Source organism: Glycine soja, chromosome 13, assembly GCF_004193775.1.
Source record: "Glycine soja cultivar W05 chromosome 13, ASM419377v2, whole genome shotgun sequence".
Lineage (NCBI taxonomy): Eukaryota > Viridiplantae > Streptophyta > Magnoliopsida > Fabales > Fabaceae > Glycine > Glycine soja.
This window is the reverse complement of record NC_041014.1, coordinates 29,436,175-29,459,344: the sequence shown is the minus strand read 5'-3', so window position 1 is coordinate 29,459,344 and position 23,170 is coordinate 29,436,175. Positions and strand designations below refer to the sequence as shown.

General features: G+C 33.5%; 3 protein-coding genes across 4 annotated transcripts; all 3 read right to left on the bottom strand.

Annotated features, from left to right (window-relative positions):
* Positions 1-1,810, bottom strand: LOC114381212 (transcription factor bHLH51-like). Its single transcript, XM_028340412.1, has 2 exons — positions 1,264-1,810; positions 1-744 (listed from the first exon to the last, which is right to left on the bottom strand). Exons 1-2 carry the CDS (start codon positions 1,624-1,626, stop codon positions 265-267), a joined length of 843 nt encoding a protein of 280 aa, XP_028196213.1. The 5' UTR covers positions 1,627-1,810; the 3' UTR covers positions 1-264.
* Positions 1,811-5,477: 3,667 nt separating this feature from the next.
* Positions 5,478-8,197, bottom strand: LOC114382731. 2 transcript variants are annotated; one of them, XM_028342317.1, is made up of 2 exons: positions 8,052-8,197; positions 5,478-6,460 (listed from the first exon to the last, which is right to left on the bottom strand). In XM_028342317.1, exons 1-2 carry the CDS (start codon positions 8,091-8,093, stop codon positions 5,741-5,743), a joined length of 762 nt encoding a protein of 253 aa, XP_028198118.1. In that variant the 5' UTR covers positions 8,094-8,197; the 3' UTR covers positions 5,478-5,740. The 2 variants fall into 2 exon arrangements, with proteins under 2 accessions (XP_028198118.1, XP_028198119.1); XM_028342318.1 differs by having other exon boundaries at positions 5,478-6,457; positions 8,052-8,172.
* Positions 8,198-9,434: 1,237 nt separating this feature from the next.
* Positions 9,435-21,255, bottom strand: LOC114382271 (clathrin heavy chain 1). The gene is made up of 29 exons (XM_028341568.1): positions 20,939-21,255; positions 20,383-20,587; positions 19,062-19,150; positions 18,887-18,965; positions 18,633-18,760; positions 18,152-18,250; positions 17,955-18,063; positions 17,235-17,314; positions 16,933-17,160; positions 16,782-16,847; positions 15,917-16,033; positions 15,527-15,724; positions 15,292-15,408; positions 15,034-15,093; positions 14,745-14,831; positions 14,307-14,525; positions 14,152-14,214; positions 13,961-14,065; positions 13,767-13,879; positions 13,398-13,650; positions 13,164-13,300; positions 12,805-13,083; positions 11,719-12,721; positions 10,979-11,464; positions 10,713-10,883; positions 10,445-10,630; positions 9,946-10,068; positions 9,718-9,828; positions 9,435-9,581 (listed from the first exon to the last, which is right to left on the bottom strand). Exons 1-29 carry the CDS (start codon positions 20,981-20,983, stop codon positions 9,435-9,437), a joined length of 5,103 nt encoding a protein of 1,700 aa, XP_028197369.1. The 5' UTR covers positions 20,984-21,255.
* Positions 21,256-23,170: the final 1,915 nt, after the last annotated feature.

The window sequence follows — 23,170 nt, the reverse complement described above, 5'->3', positions numbered from 1 at the left end:
TACATACACTTGATTTCTTATTTAAAACCATGTCTTTACTTAACCTTTTACAAATATTTTGCTTTGCTTCCCTTCCTTTCAATTAATTTCCCACTCTTTAATTTTGCCTTAATTGGTGGCACAAAACTAACATTTCATGATTTTGTCTTCCTAATGGAGAAACTATATATCTTATAGGTATATAAATATTGAAAAATAAAGCAAATAATTTCCCCACACTGAAATGAATAGCGGGGAAAAGAAGATATTTTTGCAATAAATAAATTACTGTAGGCAGTGAGAAGGCAAGAAGAATCTCTGCCTCTTACTTCTAGAGGGACAACTAGAAGCCATGGATGATGATGAAGCAATTTTGGTGATAGCAGATTTGAGGGACTGTTTGAGAGTGGCAAGGCAAACACTTTCACTATCCTTAGAACAAAGCACCAATATGCTTTTGATTCTGCCACCAACACTGGCTATGTCAGCTTTAACTGCTGTGAGTCTCAAGCCTTTGAGGACTTGGATGAGTTCAGGGAAAAGTTCTGGTCGATCATCGCAGCAAACAGAAGCCTTGATCACAATATTGTCCTTCAATTTGTTCACTTTTTCAGTGCAGCTTTCATCTTGAAGAACATGGTCATGATGAATTGATACTTCATCGATTTCAGTTGGAACTGTGAAGGCTCTGCTAACATCCATGGCTTTTCGCTTTAGATCTTTCACTTGGTCTATCACACTCCCTAGTAAAGCTGCCTTGTCCATCTGCAAGTACACAAAATGTTAATATTAACATGTTTGGTTCCACATCGCATATGATTTTCATGATTTCTTACTTTTCACAACGAGTTTTCAAACATGCTATATGTTTCCCACTATAAACAAGCTTTGTCCTATATTCTCTCTTTGACATGAGGAATTGGAATTGAAATCCTTATATAACTTTTGCTAAGCATACATGTCACATCACTTTCATATTCCATTCATTACGTAGCGTGATGATACCAGGAACAAAATCCAAGTTATTCATTCCAATATTGTTCATATTTGATAGTACTATTATATGAGCATGTTTGGATGTCCGTTCAAAATGCAGTACACGAAATTTCAAGATAAATATAATGATCTACAAATTCCGTTTTGTAAAAAGAAGGGTCTGAATGCTTTTTGTAAATCTTATTTTACCCCAAAAGTCCATTTGCAACAATAAAATAAACATGCACTATGTATATATGCAACTCAAGAAAACTGAAAAAGAGACTCATCCATTAAAAATTGGTTTACCTTATCAGACTTGGGAATAAGTTTTCTAAGAGTTGCAAGCTGTGCATTGATCCTGTCTCTGCGCCTTTTCTCAGCTTGCCTGTGACTCTTGGAAGCACTTATTGCTCTCTCTTCTGCAGCCCCTTCAATGGGAAGTGACCATGAGTGAAACTCACCAAATTGAAGAGAGGCAGCGTCAGTGACATGATGAGGGAGTATTTGTTGTGTAGGCACTGCAAAGGAAGAAGAAGAAGAATGATCACTGCATTGAGCCCAGTTGCTGGTGCCCATGTGCCAGCCAGAATCATAGTAATTTTCCATAGTCACAATGGAAACCATTCTAAAGTTTCTTCCATGATTTCTGAGCCTTTTATCTCCCATCATCCCTAGTTACTATTTGTTGCACTAATAATGGTTGATCTTCTTATCTTGATGGTGACTGGTGTGATAACCAATACCCTTTCATTGGCCAAAAGAAAATCGATTTTGGTTGTACCTGTCAGTCACTTCACAGAGAAATTTTTTCCCTCCACTAAATCTAACGAACTTGGACTTTATGAGGAAAAATATGAAGAGTAAAAGAATAAGATTGAGGTGACATGATTTAATAAGCTAGTAGTATTATTAATATTTAGTATCCGTGCTGAGTAAGAATTCGAATGAGAAAATAAAATGGTATGTATGAGTAGTACCTGACATATAGACTTAGGACACACAGTTGTAACTTTAATTAGCACGTTGTTGATGTAGTGGATGATGATCAGTGACTCATTGTCATATTTTTATTGGACCACAGAGTGTTTTATGTGATCTTGTGATAATTATATCCATTTTGGTCTCTCTTGATGCATAGCATAATAGATACTACCTAATAAGAACTCATGTCGTTTTACTTATCTTGAAACTTTTGTGTCATAGATTAATTCTCTTTCATATAAAATAGCAGTGGATATGTACTTAAAACAATAGAAGCATTGGTATTTTCATAACATTTGCCTAGATGTTACCTGAAATAAAGTCAGTCACCATTGTACTAACGAAAAAGTCATACATCAACCTTCATCAGTTGTTTAAATAGTTTTTTGATTGGTTAATTAATCGTTTGATAAAGTAAAAAGTAGGCGCTGAAGCTTACACGAAAGTGCTATAGCTAGGGTTGTGGTGGTGGATCCCATTCATCCAAGATACTTCAAGATCTTCCACATTGAATTATCGATTTGGTGAAATTAAGCTTTCATGCTTTCACCCATGTCCCTGTACAATTATTCCAACCAAAGTTTTAGTCTTTGTCATGATAGGCAGGATGAAAAAGGTTACAGAAAGAAAATAAACACACACATAGGATCACAAAGTAAAAAAAGCCCAAGATTTGCTCAATCATCAATTGGACAAACCAATGATGTAACCCCTTTAAGTTGAAGACACTTGGTGGACCCATTTTCAGCGTAAGCTATGGAAGTAACAGGACTAGTCCAGCTGTGTATCCATCCTAAGACAAGATTTTGGTTTCCTTCACGTATCTTGATTGAAAGCTGCTAGTTCAAAGCATAAGACTCACTGAAAGAAACCTAAACCTAATGTTATTGGTACAAAATATTCAATAATTTTATTGAGAATTAATCTTTATTAAAAAACTCAACTGATTATATGTTTAGTGATATCTCTTATCTTAATAATTTTTTTCATTGCTATAAAATTTGAATATTTAAGTTAATTTTACTGGAATCAATAATATGTAAGTATATACTTGGATGCCACTATGATTGGAAAGGTTGCTTAGTGTGTCTGCAGCAGAAGCTAGCAAACAAAGAAGAGGCTCAATTACAAAGAGAGCCGGGTCACTACTACGTAGGGCCCATGCACACTACAATTGCAACTCATAATAAAGAGCATCTTTAAGAAAGACACGACTTCTGATGAACCACTCACTTTGTTAGCCTCCATCTATTATCTCTCACACAACACAACTTGTGTGTGAGGTTTCGTATGGTTCCGTATTTTCTTCTTTCACTTCTTTTTCATCATTTTTTTCCCTTCTCTATTTGTCTCATCAAATGCTTTTTGGGTCCCATAATCTCAAAACATATCTGCAGTAGTATCTTACATTAATCACACTCACTCACACACACCCCGTCGGCAAGTGAAGTGTCACGATAAAAATATGGGAAACCAAAATGATCAAAGTGAACATTGACACGTTTCTTGAAATTGTAATATGTCAAGAAATGGAGCATGTACTGTAGTATTTAAGTAGCTTATGTTAGAAGCCAATGTACCTGCCCTCTTGTCTCTTTGGATTGAAAACTTCAAATTAATGAGAAGAAGATAATGTCGGATTGGATCCAATGTTCCCCTCCTTGTTTGTTGTTTATCCACTAAGGAATAAGGGTTGTAAAGAATCTTCAAATAAATGAAGCGTAGTAATCCACTAGTGGTGAATGGTTAAGATAGTAAAATGTATGAGCTCATTGATTTGAATTTCAGTGTGACTATTGTACAAAAAAAAAAAAAGATATTCAAAAGTTTTAACAAAGTTCATAGTATTATTTATATTAAAATCATTTCAGTTTCTTTATGTTTATAAAGTTATAATTTAGTTGTATATGTTAAGAAATATAATTACTATCTATATATATATTTTTATTTTCTCTCATGCTTTTTATTTCTCTTATTAATTAAATTTTGAGTTTAATTTTTATACATTGTCAGTGAACTTTTTTTCACCATGAATCAATTAGAAATTACCCTGAATATTATTTTTAAAGTAATCATTACAAAAATTAATAATCTTACTATATGGTAATATATGATTGAATTACAATATAAATTTTTTATATTATGATTATATTCTAATTAAATTCACAATTTTTAACATGTTAACTGACAATGTATAAAAATCACGTAAAATATTTAACAACTAAACAACATCTAATAACAAAAAGCATGTGTAATATATTTTTTCCAAAACAATTTTGTTATTAGCAAAAACTTATTCAAATTCACAAAATAATTTAAGTCTCACTACTTTGTCCTACTTCTAATTTTATAAGTTTTAGTGAATAATAAAAAACATTTTAGAAAAGTATTATTCTCTATCAAATAAACATTTTCATCGTGCTGCACTGTTTCTACTGTATACCCACCATCGTTACACATCACGAAAACAACCCAATTCAGCAAACAGTAGTTCTTGGATGCATGCACGGGTCATCACTTAAAACTTGATCCATTGAGGTTACAATGTATCGGTACGCCGACATCTTATAGTGATAAAAGCTAAATTTTTGTGTGCTCAACTTCATACACTTTACAGAAAAAGTAATAATGCATGCTATAAAAGTAAATAACTTATTTTTTTCATGAAAAAATAACTGACTCTTAAACAGTTATATAATAATTAATTATACCCGTATGTATTTAATCATAATTTCAACCATTCAATTTTTAGTTAATAATTATAATTCACATTAAAGAACACTTAAAAGGAAACATGTCTATAATTTACAATTAAAAGGACAAATCTAAAATACTATCGGTTGGTGAAGTGGTATCATACAATTATGCAATCACCATAATGAAGTTGTATAAACCATTATGTGTGATGAGTTTTGTGTGTGTACACGAGTACTTTTACTTGTGCAAATAATGAATGTGCTTATAAGTACCAAAACAATTTTCTGAACTCAAGGTTCTCCCAAGATCTCGAATAATGGAAAAATGACCCTCATGTCATGTGTTCATTGACTTAAAAAATGCATCTAATGTTATTAAAAAACTAAATTAAGCAAAGAAATTAAATATTAAAAGACAGTTTTGGTCATAATGATCTTAATTAGTTCGAGTATGATTGTTTTTTTGTAAGATTTTGGTCTCTCTTCCTTATGGAGAAAAGTCCAAATGTTCCAAGTCTTTTTTTTTTTGAGCTTGCTATTTTGTGGGTTACTATTTGAGGCCTGAATGAAACTTTGTTACTTTTAAGTGGGTATTACTTATGACTACCTATTAATATAATATACATATATTTGTTGATAAAAAAAAGAAGAAGAGAGGAGTTAGATTAAAGTATAAAAGACAGAATTTTTGAGTGAGAATAGCAACAAAGAAAGAAAAGAGAAATAGCTAACTCGCATACTCACCTGCATGTCATCCTAAAATTTCAATTCTCACTCGCAATACTGTACTATGAGAATTGAGAAGAAAAATCATAATCAATCAAAAACACTTTAAAAAGAAAATAAAAGGACAGGTACAATGTTGACTGTTGAGCATTATATATTGTATTCTACATCCACCCTGAACTAAATATCTCTTCTTGCTTATAAAATAATAATGATAACAATAATTAACTTGAAAAAATAGAAGATCTAAGCACCTAAAATGTGAAAAACTGATCATCAACATCATCAGTTCATGAAGTTTGAAGCAGCCGAAGCTTGTCTACATATATATAATAAATCAACTATCTGTTTTTTTTATGGTGAATTCTTAACACCACACCTCAGTACTCATTGAAATGGATTGCACCAACTTTCCACACAATGTAAGTTGTTGCAAACATCACTGTGCTGATAAAAACAAATGAGAAGATAATGAAAAAGAGATCAGAACCTCCAGGAAATTGGAAAGTGAAGCCTGTTGACAACCCTCGTTTGCTATCATCAAACAAATTAGTAGGGGCCTCTGGAAGTCCAGATTTTTTCTTCCCTGACCCTTTGTCACTTTGTTTTGAAGCCTCCAACACCCTGCTGCTCATGTCTGGCTTAGATGCTTTTGATTGCGCGTATCGGTTGATGGATCGAGCTGCCTTTAACCTCTCTCTTGCAGTCAGGGAAGCTCGTTTGGTTGCAGATTGTGACTTAGGAGATGCTTCTGACCTTTGCTCTTGGTTAATTGAACCATTGGAAATGGAAGCCTCTAATGTTGGAGATCCTGACTCCGCATTTACTTCGGTTTGCAATTGGAAGTTTTCATCTGGGGAATTCACGGATGCTGACTGATCATTGGTTGCCGAATTTTCAGCATTGTCAAAATCCTTGCTACTACTGTTGTCTGCTGCAAGCTGATCACTATCTGCCACTGAAAAACAAGGACCAAATCTTCTTTCCTTGACAAGCTTTCTCGATCTAGACACTATCAACAAAGGTGTAAACTGGGTTGCCTTTGGTAAAGAAGCTCCAACAGAATATCTTGATGCATCCTGATACTTTGTTTCCAACTTCTAATGGAGAATGAAAGATTTGTGTAAGTGATCAGAAAAATGACAGTCAATAATAACATAATTAAATCATACTTTTTTTTAGTATACAATGGTCGTACTAAGGTTTGAACTTGTGACCTCATGCATATTATTCCAACCCCCACCATTAGGCCGACCCTAGTGGTTCCACTTTTAAAAATGTTACTTCATTACAAGGGTAAACACAATAATCGTTAGTAATTCATTACATGTATGTAAGTCCGGCCTTTATCTTCTCAAGAACAATCTCAAGGTGATGGCTTTGGTGCCCCTTTGTTTCAAAGAGCTTCTGCCCTTTTTACTCCAATGAAATTATAATTAGTGTGCCTTGTTTCCATATCAGATCCAGTTCATTAAGTGACCTTAATATTTTTTAAGTTGTACTTAAATCCCAAGGTAAAATTTACATTTTTTTTTTTTAATTTACATGTTATTGATCCATATTTGTGTTCTATTGCCAATAGATTTTGTGATGCAACATTCTAAGAAATATCATACCAGAGAATCAAACTCTAGTTGAAGTGCTGGAAATATGAATGTTACATCATTACCATTATATTTGAGTAAATGAGGACACACAGGTCATAATTTCATTGGTTAAGTGAAAAAGGGCAATAAAACCCTATGAGACAAAGGGGTACCAAAGCAATCACCTAATATCTCAAAGTAGACATGCAAGGGATTTTGATCAATAGCTAAAATGGTAAACTAAACCATCAATTTTTATTATCAAACAGCTCTCTGAACCAAAAATAAGCTTAAGAACAAATCATAACATAACTGCAGAGCTACAGTTAATAAATCTGTCTTCACTCTGACAAAACAGCTACCAACCAAAAGCTCCACCAGCAAGAAAATTTGACAGTGTATATGCTTCAGTATAGTGGCATAAAGCAATACACTGGAACAATAGCTATTATAAGAAGTTCACTAAACGATTTTTTTTTACTCTACAGAAAAAAAATTACTATTACTAATACTATTATTATTATTTGACTCCATAAAAGACCCAGTCAAATAATTCCTACCATCTAAAATTCAGTATGCATTCCCTCGAATCTCTTCAATCGAATACTTCAATTTCAGAATTTTTTTCTGGACCTTTACCTCTAACAGCCATCTTCACCAGTCATTCTCCATTCCTAAAAAACCACTTCTTACCTAGCTTAAATTCATAAACTTTTCTCAAGGCTGCTTAACTGAGTGCTGGCAACTATAATTCTTTAAATTGCACATACTATATTTAAAGTTAACAAATTTCGCCAATTAAATTTTTTTCCTTGGTTTATCACATCACTGCACTTTATATATTAATGTAATCCCATCAGCACCAAGAATTGTTTAACTCTGAAGTCCAAATGAATAAAATTTCATTAATCAATCTGAGTCCTCCCACTTAAGTTTAACGCAAATGTTGAAACTGTTGTCACAAATAAAATTCAAAGATGCCCAGAAGGGCTACAAACAATCCTCGGATAAGTCGAAACAAAAAACAAATCTCTGATTTGAGAAAACCATGATTGATCCAATGAAACAGAGTGAATGTTGAAGTATGAGAAGAAGAAGCACGTACCGTTGAGCTGAAGCTGACGATGGGGTTTAAAGATATGGTCATCTTCTTAGTGACTTTCAAAGCCCAACCATGGATAGCCACAAAGAGCGGTCTTCCTCTTACCACTAGATTGTTTATTCATGGTTGAAATTGCTGTTGACACACGCCACATAGCGCGTGACTACACGTATTTATTTTTTATTTGGAACAAAAGAAAAATGGCAAATTACACTCGTTTTATCTAAATAAAGATTCAATGAAACTTCACTCGATTTCTTTATTTTTCTTATTCTGCACAATCATATTTAATTTACACACACAAGCTTTTCCTGTCTTAACTGAGTTTTTAAAAAGAAAAATAAAGGATAAAAATGAAAATTTTATTATTCTATTTGGATTAAACAATATTTTGTTAATTTTTAAAACTATCTTTATAATTTTAAAGTTTTTAATAAGATTCTTATACATCTATATGTGACAATATTATATGATTTTTTAAAGAGTCATATACATGGTTTAATAAATGTTAATGACCATTACTCATTAGTGAGTAAAGACATTTAAAAATTGAAAATTGCTAATGAGTGTCTTAGACTATTCATTTAGAAAATAATAAAGTATTTGATAAAAAGGAAAACATCGTTATATTAAAAGTGTAAATTAAAACACCATTTAATAAATGCATAGTTATAAACTTGTTTGTTTGTTTACAGGGTACTGAACTTGCACTATAGTGAGAGTGCAAGTGCTTCCCCTCATTTTAAAACAATCATAAGTTTAAAAAAATGATAAGATTATAAACAAAATATTATATTCATATTTTATTCCATATATATATATATATCCTGACGCTATCCCCGTCTAGCGTAAACTAAGTACTAAAATGAAGACTTGCAATCATTATGACAAAAAGAATTGTCGGGTGCAAGAGATGAAGCAGTAATAGTACCATGAACGGAAATCAGGTGGCAATAAACCACGTATTTAGAAGATGCACATAACAAACAAAACATGCCAACAAGCTTTAATCAGGTAGTTTCCATCACAAGGAAAAGTGGAATAAATCTAGGCCATGACAAACATTGGCTTGGAGTCAAAGTGGGTTCTATTTCGTATTATAATACTTTGGACCATCATTTAATACAAGAAAAATGGTTACATACAGAAAATCCTCGGCTAGCTCGTGCAAGCAGCCCAAAAAAATGCCTCAACTATAAAAAAATATTACAAAAATATGACACAAACCCCCCAACAGAAATTTGAAATTATTTTGACCTGAACCTCCTCTTCCATTAGAAGCAAGGAAAGAATACTGCATTAAAACACCAAAAGAAAATGTTTGAAAACTCCCAAGTTGCTACACTGCTCTCGGTATACACTTGAGTTCATTGCCGAACTTATCTGTCAGTAACTACCCATGGGTGGCATACCAAAAGGTGGCATTGGAGGCATCCCCAATCCACCCATTGGAGGGGGAGGGGCAAAGCCTCCTCCCATTCCAGGCATTGGCGGTGCAGGCAAAGCAAGAGGCAACAACTGAGCATACATATTCTGCAACAGGAAAACATTATATTCAATCAGTATTCGGTATTACAAAGTTCAATCCGTTAAAAGAGTGTTTGATAAGGAGATAGAAGTTATTCACTAAGTTATTAGAGCAGGGAACAAAATGGCCAAAACTAATTACCTGTTGAGCAATTACTTCCTTCTCTTCTTGCTCTTTAGCTTTCACTTGGTTCTGCGCTTCTATTTTATCCTTCACCAGTTCATCAACTTTGCCAGTGTACTCACGGATAAACTACAACAGCGAAAAAAGAAGATAGTGAAAGAACGCACTACATAACATGATGAAAAAGACATACATGTCGATGTATGTTTAAGTAATAAAGGTAAGCAGCACAGAAGGAATACAAACCTGCAGGAGATATGGGAAGGCAAAGTCAATCATATTGTTCATCCAGGCCAACTCAAGAGCAATGTCTGCCCGGATCAAATCATAGCAAACAAATAGACACGAGGCAAAGCATTCTTTCTTTCCCTGCATAAACATGTGGAAAGAAACATTAGAATATATTTGACCTTAGTCAATAGTATGCACATTAACAAATAAGAAAATTAAACTACATGGGACTGTAAGATAAGAAAATTAAAATACAACCCTTCAGTAACTTAACATGAAACTAGCAGAATAAATAGTCAATATAAGCTCAAAAAATAAAACAGTAAAAATGCTATTTGCCAATAATTTCTAACTTAGAATTGCATATGCCATGATGAGTACTACAAGTGACAATATTCAATAAACAAACCGTGATAGCTTAGCATCTTAGTCTTCAAATAAAACATGTTAAATGAGAATGCTGGGCAATGTTGCTAAAAAATGAATTATATGCCGTTGAAATTGAATTTGGTACCTGATCAATGAAATAAACAAGCAACTCCTCAGCAAGTTCACGGTCACCAGATTGTGAGGCTGTCTCCATGGCATCTTTGTAAAGGTTATCTTTCTTTGACAAGGCAATGGACTGTTTCCATCTACCTGCCTTCTTGTAAATATAAGCAGCGACACGTCTCATCTCAAGAAGCTCATGCTTTTCAATCTGCATTCCAAATAATAATAATCCACTGGTTTCCTATAATTGAACTGAAAAATAGTCAACATGAAGAATAAATGCAGCTAACCTTCTGTGCAAGGCCTATTTGGTCAAAGTTATCATGCAAATCAATTGACTCGCGCAATCTATCATAGTCTTCCTCCTCAACATATATTTCATTCAGGGCTTCATTAACAGCAGACACGTTGTTACTCTGAACTGCAACCATGTAAGGCTTGACAAGACGGAGATGACCAGCCTATAATACATCACAGGGAAAATATTCATCAGTGAAATGGAAAACAGGTTATAAAGTAAAAACTAAAATGAAATTGTTGACAGTATTAATGCTACCTTTCGCATGATGTCAACAACACGTGCATGATCAACACGAAGTGCAAGGACATTCAAAACATCATTGATAAGATCTGGATGCTCTTGTAAATAGAAGTGAACAGCCTTGTAATACAACTCTACATTAGCAACTTTGACAACAACATCTTTGAATTGCATGTGATCCCATGCTTCAGGTGAATGGTTCATGATGGTTGTTGCAGCATTATCAAACTCATCATATTGGATGTACAAATAGGTCAGCTCCTTCCAATGTTGTTGTTCATCACAAGCTCTTATGAGTTTTGGAATATTGAGTCGGGTCGCAAATAGTTTGATATGCTCCATGAGCTTCTCATAACGATATCTAGCATACAGAACTCCTAACTCTGTAAAGATACCCATATGTGCCCGTTCTAATCCTAAACCACTCTCCATGAGGGATATTAGCTCATTGAAGCAACCTCTATTTTGGTAATATTCACTGACCTCTTCCAAGTCATCCACCTACCAAATTCACAATGAAAATTGACATAATAAGCATTGGAAAGACTATAAGGTAAACAAACTGCAGATTCAAGTAATGCTCACAGCATTTTTTTCTCCTTATTCAGTCGTCATCTGATTTCCCCATTACATTTTGAAAGAACATTTTATTCAAACTTTCTAATTGTAAATCAGATGATAGCTGAATAAAGAAAAACAAATTCCAGTTCATTTCAAAATTTAGTTGAAGACTTGGCAACAAACAAACATATTACCTGAATAATAATGTTAAGCCCACATATCTGGGCCAAACGGAACTCCTCTGCGTCAACACATGCAAAGCAAACTTCCTTCCATGTTTTTGCACTGTTAGCTTTCCTTGCTGCATCAACTGCACCTTGGAACTGTTTCAACTTCACAAGTGTAACTGCTAACTTGGCCCAGTTAGATATAAAGGCAAATATGATTTTGGCAGCCTCATATAGTTCTTCATCATACAATTGGTCACCAACATTTTGAAGATTGGCTACATTTGGCATAAGAATGAACTCCTCAATGTCACTTAGCCTATCAATCTTTGCATATGCATAAATGAGCTCACTGTCCACCTTGGGTTCTTTTGTCTTCTGCCTTACCATCAGCAAGTATCTCACCAAGTCATGGTAAACATTGCCATCTTCAGCAGCACGGATAACATCTAAAAATTGTGTGGCATCATCAGCTCGTATAAAGGACTCAATGGCATCACTTACTAGCCCTTCCCTTAGTTGAGCCTTGGCCACCTGACTCCAAACAGCATCTTCTTCAACTCGGAAAGCAAACTCCACAGCTCTATCAATGCTATGAATATTATCTAGCAAGACATTGACTGCTTGGACATTTAAGTTGAACTTCTTGAAAATTGCAAATGCTTCCTCATATAACTGAGCCTCAACAGCCATTTCTCCAACTGCAGGCCCATCAAAATTATCTAGTCTATTAATATAATCCATAACTCTGGACGGATCAGCCTTTATTGCCGTTAAAATAAGCAGATTCTGCAGATTAAAGTTCCCACTGAATGCAGAATTCTGAAGCACAATCTTCTCAAGAAGCTCAATCAATTCGTGAGGTAGATCAGCAGTCATGAAAGCCTTAACAGCTGCAGATACTTGTTCGGGGCTCTTGCTTTCAGGAAGAGCTGTAGATACAACCTGATCAATAAGTTGCCTTCTGTAGGTATTATCAGGGTTAAGAACTTTCTCCCAAAGATCACCATCCATCCTCTCAACAACATATCTGTAATCCCAATATGAGCATGTAAGCATTGAATCCAAGGATAATCATTTAGAGAAAAAAAAATATAAATATACACCACAAACCTTGCTTGTAGTTTGAACAAAGAATTTTTGTTTGTCACATTGATAAGTTCGTCGTCACATTGTCCCCGCCTATAAGCTACAACTGCCAAGGTGGGATCACGTTTCTCACAATATTTGCCCACAACTCGAGAATCATAGTATGGGTTGGTAGTGAGAAAATGTTCTGGATTGTTGTTGCTATCAATGATGATTTTACCCAGTGCATTGTGAACATGTACATCCTGGCTTCCCTCACTTACAAGATGTTCCAAAAACTGTGTGAGCAAACGAAGCCGATTCCTGCATACCAAGAAAAGTACCACAGAATAATCAGAAATGTGAGCACAAAAAGTAATGAAGGATTAGAGAACAGATACTACCTCTTTTCACACTCCTCCACAAGAGGCTCCACTGGCAGTAAGGAACGAACAGAGAGAATCAAGCCTTTGATAAAATCTTCTGGGCATTCATCATCTAAAAGCTGCCCAACGACTAAAGGAGCATTCCCTGGGTTCACCTATAAAGAAGGCACAATGTTATGAGTGGGGCAGAGAAAGTAGATAGTATTTGTGTAATAAGCAAGATTACAGCATTATTAATGCAAACTATAATACCTTCTGAACATAACCTTCAATGTAACGAAGCATGTTGCTTGTGTATAGATAGTGTGTTAGATCCGGAACAAATCCAAACCGGTCACAAACATTAATTAGAGGTCGTGCGTCTGGAAGCTTAGCTTCCATTAGAAAGTTCTTTGTTTTCTCAGGATCATAGAAACTTGATTCTCTAGTCACACGCTCAACCTCTTTGATTTGTCCAGTCTTTGCAGCTGCTTCAATGTACTTAAAGTGAATGTCAGGATCCTCACTGTCCCAAGTTTAGGGGGAAAAAAATATTAGCTGATGATATCAGACAACATCCCCTTTACAAATGGCATCACTTGCCCACCAGCCAAAACAGTTCTATAAAAATGAAGGAATTACCTGGAGCTCAAATATGATCCCAGGAAAAAATACAGCCCTTCATATGACCTGAACTGCTCAAAAAGCTTTATGCAAGCATCAACGCCCAATTGTTCACAATATTCTTTAGCAACCTAAATATTAGTTAGTAAGTTTTCAGTTATCAATCAAATATTAATAATTCCATGTTATAGAAGACGATGATAGTTTCATACCTGCACAATAATCTGTAGGTTGCCTCTAAGATTGACCAGCAATAGATCTTTCATGCACTCTAATGCCCATTCTCGTGACAGAGTACCAAAAAATTCAACGAGTGACTGCAAGAACCGAACAATGACTAAGTATTTTAAAACTAGCATGATGTTACAATAGATAAATTATAAAAGCAATGGAACACACAAACCTGTGGCTCAATTGCATGTGTATTTACAATTACACGTTTTATATCTGGCAACTCTGTGTAATGCTGCACCAAAAATAATGTAATCAATAAAAGAGAAGGCCTTTGGGTTAAATAAGAAAACCAGTAAGAATAAAACACATTTGGTGAGTCATTACTTGCAAAGATCGCACATAAAGACCAGCTTTTTCACAAAGTTGAGCAATACGAGGACGGTCATAATGGCTGAACATTCCATTAGCCAAAATTGCATCAGCAACATTTGGGAAAGTAACTAGATTTATCTCCAACACCTTAGTTTGAAGGTACCCATGTTCTGGTAGATTTGGTTTCAGAACATCTAGCAGAAAAGCTGTTGCCTCACGGATCAGATTTCTCTGAACAGGACAAAAAAAGGTAAAAAATGAACTGTCTAGCACTAATAATTACTGTACAAATAAGGAGAGGAAAGACTGGGCAGGTGCTTTTTATGTATAATAAGCATGATGGCATGATGCCACATAAAGAAACATTTCATATGTCAACAATAATGATCATGAAGCAGGAATATTATATTACTAATCTTCATAATGGCTTAATCACAGTAGATAAACAACCTGAAGAAACAGATCAGTTATGGTGTTGTAATCAACTGGGCAACCTCCCTCCATTTGCGACATCATTAATGCAAAATTAACAGCACCCTAGAAACCAAAATGAAAAAGAAAGTTCTTGAATTAGTTTATACAACTATTAATTTCTGCAAATTGAGATGAAAAAAAAATAGTTATAGAATTTCCATGTCAGAAAATATATAATTTGATAATCAGTTATCCAACAGTGTGGCGGACAATGGGAGAAATATAAAGAAATAGTTAATATGAACCACAGAGGATTCTCTCATACCTGAGGATCTGTCCGGAGAATTGTTTGCAAAAGGAAGAGATAGTCAGGCGTGTACCCAACCTGTAGCGGAAAAAGTAATGAAAATGATCAGCCACAATTTGTTCCAGTAAAATGCAAAGGCAAGATATGCAATGTTAATTATACAGGCCAATTAAAACCTCTATAGGTCATAACAATATTAAAGAATTTAACAAGAGAAGCACAAAAGAATCAGATGAACAAAAATCAGTATTATTTGATACATAAACAAGCTTCTACCTGCTTAGAGTATATCAGAATCTTGTCAAACTCCCTTCTCTCAGCAAAAGCAGCAACAACTTTTGGAGTAGCTCTGGCTTTGATGTATATTTTTAAGGCAAGATCATTATCCACAGTCTACAATGGAACATATTAATAAAAATTAACACAAATATACCATTTCATAATAAGCAAATTCAACAAGCAGTAGTATACTATTAGGTAAACAAAAGCAAAATTATAAATGCAACCCAACCTTTACAAGATCTCCTAGCTCCTCACTGCATTCAAGCTTGTCCTCTGCCAACCAATTCTCCAAAAGATTTTTCTTGTTCTGGTTCACAACCAGCCGTGACAATTCCAATGACTCAAAGGCATTCAGCTTTCCTCTTGTTAGAAGTGTTCCAAAATACTGCAATAGTGGAGGAGTTTGCCCAGCTTGCACAGGAACACTCTGCCACATAAAACAGATCGTGACACTTTAAACATGACAGCCTAATTGACCAAGAAAAAGAACAAACCTAAAAACATTTCAAACTCTTTTATCCTTTATCCATCATTCTCCACAAAGATGATTGTCTAGGTTAAATTTGTTGATGAAAGAGCACAACTAAAATATTTGATGGCTATATCTTATATACAAAACCTGAAATTTGGCAACTGTATCAGGTGTGCGAAGGATTCCTTGTGGAGACTCAGCAGCAAGCTCAGCTGCTTCTTTATACTTGGTTTGGGCAAACAGTTCATGGAAACGTTCTACCACCTGTAATGTCAACAAGGAGGCACGTTAATGGCTACAATACACAAAACAACAACAAAGCAATCATAAAAACGAAACCATTTTAAATGAGGCTATTACACACTCCAATCAAGCAATCAATACCAAAAAAAATTCAAAATATTAAAAAATAAAAAAATAAATTCAAGCATGCAGATTCCATTAATAGGGAAAAAAAGAGAAAGATAAATGACTAAAGAAGTTTGTGGGCATACAGAATTCAGGTTACTCACATAACCTTCTTTTGCCCATTCATCTATCTTTTACATTAAACAGATATAGCAAATATCAGCAAGGAAAGGATATTTCTGTTGAACAGATATGTAAAAACCTGCTGAAGAGAAGGATTGAAAAGAATTCATTAAAGGAGAATGCTAACAAATGTCCTTAGGGAACTGGCTAAGGAATCAAAAGTGGAAAATTTTCATGGGAAATTGTTATCAATGCACTCCATCACATGATTTCCAATGCAATCCCACCGTGATTTCCAATGAAAACTTTTTATTTATCGATTCCTTAACCAATAACTCTAGGACACTCATTAGCTAGACCCTATATTAAAACACTGCACATTGTACAGCATCCATATCAAATACTACACATGTTAGTATTTAGCAATTATATAAAACCCCACCAAATTGGTAACATGTAACATCAAATTTCTTGGGACCATCCCAAGTCCTGACAACATCCTAATGAAGAAATATCAAGTTCAATATGAAAATTGACATACCAGTTTCTCAGCACCAGGAAGATTTCCTCTCTTGGCGAGATTAACTGCTAGCTCCAAATTGTTTAGCTGTGATAATAAACAAATAAAATTTGTAGAAATGTCACTTTGTTTCCCACTTTACATTACAAAATTGACAAGATCAGAAACATACCTGACCACTGACAAAATTCACGATTGTTTGCTCATTAACAGTAGCCAATAACACCTGGCCTCTCCTATTAATGGCATAAAAGCCTCCAACTGACGTAGCTTCTGATGTCAAAAATATAGGATCTGGACTAATTCTGTTCCTATATACAGCTGTAGCTGTCTCCAAATCGTAGACAAATAGGAGACCAAGTTTGGTAATCACATAAATCAAACTGTATTTGTGGGATATCTGCCAAAAGAGAAAACTATGAATCCAATATCTGCACAATTTTGTAAAATGAACAATTCTAGCAACTTCTGTACCTGCATGGCAACTGGAAAATCATCAGCAAAATCTGGAGGAAAGAAAAGATCTGCTTGTTTCTTGGAAAATGATGGCTTCCCTGAAAAGAAATTTGGAAAGATAAATTCCAGAAGGATGATTAACCAAATCAAAGATGATAAAATTATACAAATGGTTTAGTTATAATACAATATATCTATCCATTTTCAAATGTCCTCGCTGATATGCTGCCCCCTTTATTTGTGAAATTAATCATTACAGCAGCTTCACTGAGTTATCATTAAATTTAAAACCCATTCAAACTTAAAGTAATCCCTGGAGCATGGCCAATTGCCTACCAAAAAATAGTATATTTCATTATTATTAACTGAATCTATTAGCAATAATGACTATACTCCTCCATACTGCTGATCCAATACATTATCACTTTAATTCATCCATCCATAATTTGAAGTTTATGAAATAGTTATTCTGAGTTGAAGAATTTTGAATTGCAAGACAAAGGTGCCACTCTAGGCATATCTTTAAGAAAGGTCATTCTTCCCCCACACCTCTATTTAATACAGTTTGTGACCGATTTAAATTTAAATTTCTGATTAACAGGAAAAATAATCTTGGAAACTCCAGTATGGGAGAACTAAAAACTGTTATTTTGAGAAAGATTTGTAAAACAGTAATATTGTCCATAGTTTAATTAATACAGTAGAGGTAAATGTGATAAAGAAAAAATATATACAGACCTGGCTGTGCACCCAGCTCAATAACATGCAACTTGGATATAATTTGACCAGCATTAAGTGTTTTAGTGGCAAAAGAAATCAAAGTAGATGGATTTTCATTCCCAGGAACCTGTCCAGAAAACACTTCAATTTTTCTAGCACATACATAGTATGATAGTAACATGGTATAGTAAACACAGAATCATAAAGAGACACACTTTGAATTGAGCAAATGATGCAGCATGTGCTTCAAGAGCCTGGCTCCGCTGTTGTTCCACAGAGAAGAGTTGCATGTTTCCTTTAACCAATTGTGGCCTCTATATAGACAACACAACATACAAAAAAGAAACTAGATCAGACTTATAGGAGTTATAGTAAAAAAGACCATGATTGTTTTCAAGGACCAACAATCCCAATGGCATAAGCTAGATAAATCGTTTGAGCTTGAAGTGTAAACAATGCACAAGCTCATCATTCCTTTATGCTTGAAATTCAACTTTTTAGAAGAACAAGCACGGCAAGGACCAAAGTCCAAATCACTTGATCAAGAAGGCTCTAATAGCATGCCAAGGATAAATTGTTCAATAGCTTACTTCTTAAGGTTTTCAGTTTTAATATCTTAACAATTGTAAACCTAAATAACTGGATCAAGAAACATGATAACCTATTCACTATCTATAACAGGCACTAGAAATATACCTCAGGGGAACCTGGAACAATACCAATCAAGACCAACCATTTTTCAGAAGGATCACATCTATAATTAATTATTTGGTTGTTTGCCAAATTCGCTGTTCTCTCAAACATCTTTACAGGTTCAGAGTCACCTACAAGTTACATATAGCACAGACAAATATACTGATGAGCAAAATAACACTGAACAGCAATGCATAAACTGGAAAACAGCACAAAACCATGTAGTTAAGCAGAATTGCAGTTTATCATTGTCTTACCTTCAATTGACCAATGGTATACAGAGGTCTGTGTTACAATACCCAACAATTTGGGGGTAATCCACTTCCAAAAGACCACCTGCACATGAAAATTAGAGCATTCCACAAGGATTAATAGAGTTTTCATTGTCAACCATCACTTAATAGTGTTTGTACACTCGAGCATAACAGTTACCTGCTCAGGCATCTGATAAGATTTCATCTTTGCTTTCATTTCAATGTTAAAAATTTGTAGGTGATCTTGAGTTGTTCCTTGGAGTTGAGCTTCAAGAGAAGGACATAACTTAGAAGGGAATATAATCTAAAAGTAATACTAATTAAGGTACAACATAAACCGAAGCTTGTGACATAATCAAATAAAACCTTGATTTTCTCCCAAGTCCCAATGGTTTAAATGCTATGAACATTGAGCCATTTTAACACTGACTAATTTCTTTTTGCTAAGGGCATTTTTTTCCTTAAAATGTAACCATTTTCATGGTTGTCAAATGATGGTAACGTGAATAATATATATCATCACAATGTTTAATTGGCCTTATGTGAATTGTGAATGGTAAATATATTATCTGAACAATAAGCATGGAAAAAAAAATACTTAACAGCTTCATAGCATTACAAGCAATGAAGTTCACCCTCACAAGAATAAAGTCATAGCCCATTGGTGACTTTCCCTAATAGTCATATTACCTTAATGTGAGAACGAAAAAAAAAGTACAATAGTTTTCTTCTCTCAATGTAATTATATCACTTGTGAACATGATCTTTTGATGTCAAGATTGAATTGATAAATAAGAATCAAACAAAGACCCCTGTTTCACAATTATGTACTCCTAATGATCAGGATGCTTAAAGACACACACATTTGACAATCTAGGAAGTAGAACTAATGTTTCAAAACCAACTACGGACCAGGAAACCAAAATTAGCTCAGGTCGTAGTCTCAGTGGCTGATCCACATATGAATGAAGGGGTGCACCTGCACCCCTCACTTTTAAAAAATTACACATAAATATCTTGAATGTGTATATTTTGTCCCCCCCTAATTTTATATATTTGAACCACTGTCCTTAATTTTTTACTTCTTTCACAATAACAATTATTAATTTTATTTTTTAAATAAATTGTCCCCCTGACTTAGGGTCCTAGATCCACCACTGCGTAGTCTTGTTCAACAAGTCATAATACCATGCACGAAGTGGATATGTTATTCCACTCCGAATCAAACTAGTTGAAATTAAGCAATTCGCTTTATACAATGATGGAAATGCTTGCTTCAATAGCAAAAACATAATGAACGTAAGCTTCATCTCTCCAAAAGAAGTAAATATTTAAAGAATTTAAGCTTCCAATAAATCTCAATATATACAATTACGTAAAAAATTCAAATCAATACCAAAATGCCGGTGGTTAGATTATCCACAATACCACATCATCATTACTAGCCACAAACACAAGTCACAAGTTCATAAGAAGAATACAACGGAATAGTAGCCAACCTTTCAAAGCAAGGATTCTGGAATTCGGATTCATAAGAGCGGAATCTGCGGTAATAGGCCTCCTCAAAGGCTGATTCGGCATGTTCATATCAATGATAACCACACTATTCTGCGGAGCCGTTTCTCGAACGCAAATATACTTATCGGACTCCATTGTCACATGCGTGAACGTGATGAACTGCGGATTTATGCCAATGGTCGGCAACTGCAATCGCAAATCACGCAACACGATATCACATCACTCTCAATTCACAACACACGCTAACTCTACAGTTTAGGAAAAAACACAAGAAACATCTAGATCTATGCAAACTGAAAAAGCAAGAAAGTAAAGTAGTGCGGTGAATGAACTTCGTAACGGCACCGATCGAATCTATCGCGGAAAAAACAGAATATAGTAAAGCATGAGAGTAACTTGCAAAACTTCGATAGTTATTATTACTAATACTTATCATCACAAGATAGCAGCAGGATTTATTGTAGTCAAGTAGCGAAGTGAAGTTGCGAATTGAGCTAAGGAATTAAGAGAGAAAAAGGAAGAGTGCGGAGAACTCACGGTGAGAGTTTCTCTCATGGCGATCGGAGCGTTGGCGGCCGCCATGACGGCTGGCTGGGATTGGAGAGTGAGATCTGCGGCGTCGATTGAATTGGAAGAAGAAGAAGAGTCAAAAGAGTGATCCAAATCGATGCGAGATCTGGAAGCAAGTTGGACCCTCTAAAGAGAAAAGGTGAGAGAGATCTACGGGGGAGAAATAAAAAAGTGAGAAAAAGTTCTGACACTAATAAAGCGGGATGAGTGAGAATGACAACGAAGATGAGTAGAGAAAGAAAGAGAATTGAATTCCTAAGAAAAAAAATAAACGGCACAGAAACAGAACAGAAGTCTCTCGTCTTTATGAGCTAATAAAGCACAATTAGCAAATTTACGTACCAAAAACAAATGTCCTAATTATATTATATTTACAGGCTAGCAAGTTCTGTAGCAATTTGTATGGCAGGGATGTTAGTAATTTGATAACGATTATAATTGTCTTAAAAAAATTAATAAATATTTTAGCAAAAATATTAAAATTATAACATTTTTAGGAAAAGTATAGCATTTAATATTATTTTCAGTTTTATTTTTATTTTATTTTTCTGACAATGATTAACATAACTGATTTCATAACAGCTTAGCTTTATTTTACGGACAGCGGAGTCGGGTAAGGATCCAACTAATTCTTTTTCTTTTTCAATTTATGTTCCTTGAGTAATTATACAAAATTATAACAACCCATAATGAAAGCAAGATAATAGCATGATAATAAACTATCATTTTGTATAATGTTTGATGCATATCGTATAACAAACCAGCTGATAGGATATAATAAGAATTATGCTTAAATAAAAATAATATTGTTTCATTAAAATACATAATTTTCAAAAAAAATTAACTTTTAGCTTATTTTATATGAAGTATGAAAAATTATAAAAAAAAATATAATTTTAACTAAATTATACAAAATTATGGATCAGTTTATTTAAATTTATTTGTTGAAATAAATATTTATTTTAATAAAAATAAATAACTTTCAATTTTTTATTTACTTAAAAAGTAGATTTTTATTTATTTTAATAAACAAATATTATCTATTTCTAAAAAAAAAACGTTTACATTGAAGCGCTTATTTTAAATTTATTTTTTTAAAAGTTTAAACATACTCACCCTATATTTTATTTATGCAATTAGTTTTGTTAAAATTATAAACAAATTTTATAAGTTTTTTAAAATTATAATATTACACAAATATGTTTTTTAAGTGTTTGAATAATAATTATTTAAATTTTTATTTTAATTAATAATATAATTTTATGATTTAAATTTATGTGTCAGAGTTATTATAATTTATTATTTACTATAAGACTTAAATGATAATACGCTTATTAGAAAAATATAATATTATATATAAATTAATATATTACTATATATTATTTATTATATATAAATCTTATATTTTTTTCATAATAATAGTATTGTACATATATTTTATGTATCAGGCTAAATATTATATTAAATTATATTATAATTATGTATAGAGAGAAAGAAAACTTTTTTTATCTTGATGATCATAACCCGATTTATTGACACAAATAACAAATTGATAGTTTCACATACATAACGTTAAATACTTATATTACAAGGCTTCACAGATAATATATACAATTTTTATTACTTTGTTTTATTTTGATGCTCTACAATTTTTATACTTCAATTCTATTTCCGTCACCAAGGCTTGTTTTGCTTTAACTTTGTAAGAACACATTTACAAAAAAAAACATATTTTCAATTTAAAAACCTATACTATTAACATATTTTTATATTTTACCAAAATAATAGTTAGAAATCTATCTTTTTAAAAATCATAGTTTTATCATTAAGTAATGTTTTACTTAATATTTCTTTTAAAAAGAAAAGGAATAATTAATTTTTTATAAAATAAAATGATCCCTAAGTAAATTTAATATTATATTTTGCAAGACTACTATTTTGCAACAGAGGCCAAAGTATAAGAACCAAAATTCTCCAATCTCCATTATTATGATATATAAAAAGAACAATACATTCTAGGATTCTAGACATACAAGCCGGTTGGTTTTATCTTTTGGCACCACAAATTCCAAATTCAAGAGGAGCTCTTAGAGCAACTTCTATAGTCTATATATAAATAACACAATTTATGTCATCTTAATCTTACCTAATTTTCTCTTTAATAAAAATTTCAATTAATAAGTTACTTAACTCAAAAAA

Excerpts from the sequence above, each read along its gene's own strand:
- LOC114382271 (XM_028341568.1), bottom strand. The coding sequence starts at position 20,983 with ATGGCGGCCGCCAACGCTCCGATCGCCATGAGAGAAACTCTCACC. Across the intron at positions 13,301-13,397 it reads TTGAAGGTTATGTTCAGAAG|GTGAACCCAGGGAATGCTCC; the intron begins GTATTATAGTTT and ends CCTTCTTTATAG. Across the intron at positions 10,069-10,444 it reads TTGTTTATTTCATTGATCAG|GGAAAGAAAGAATGCTTTGC; the intron begins GTACCAAATTCA and ends ATGTTTATGCAG.
- LOC114381212 (XM_028340412.1), bottom strand. The coding sequence starts at position 1,626 with ATGATGGGAGATAAAAGGCTCAGAAATCATGGAAGAAACTTTAGAATG. Across the intron at positions 745-1,263 it reads TTATTCCCAAGTCTGATAAG|ATGGACAAGGCAGCTTTACT; the intron begins GTAAACCAATTT and ends GTGTACTTGCAG.
- LOC114382731 (XM_028342317.1), bottom strand. The coding sequence starts at position 8,093 with ATGACCATATCTTTAAACCCCATCGTCAGCTTCAGCTCAACG. Across the intron at positions 6,461-8,051 it reads TCGTCAGCTTCAGCTCAACG|AAGTTGGAAACAAAGTATCA; the intron begins GTACGTGCTTCT and ends ATTCTCCATTAG.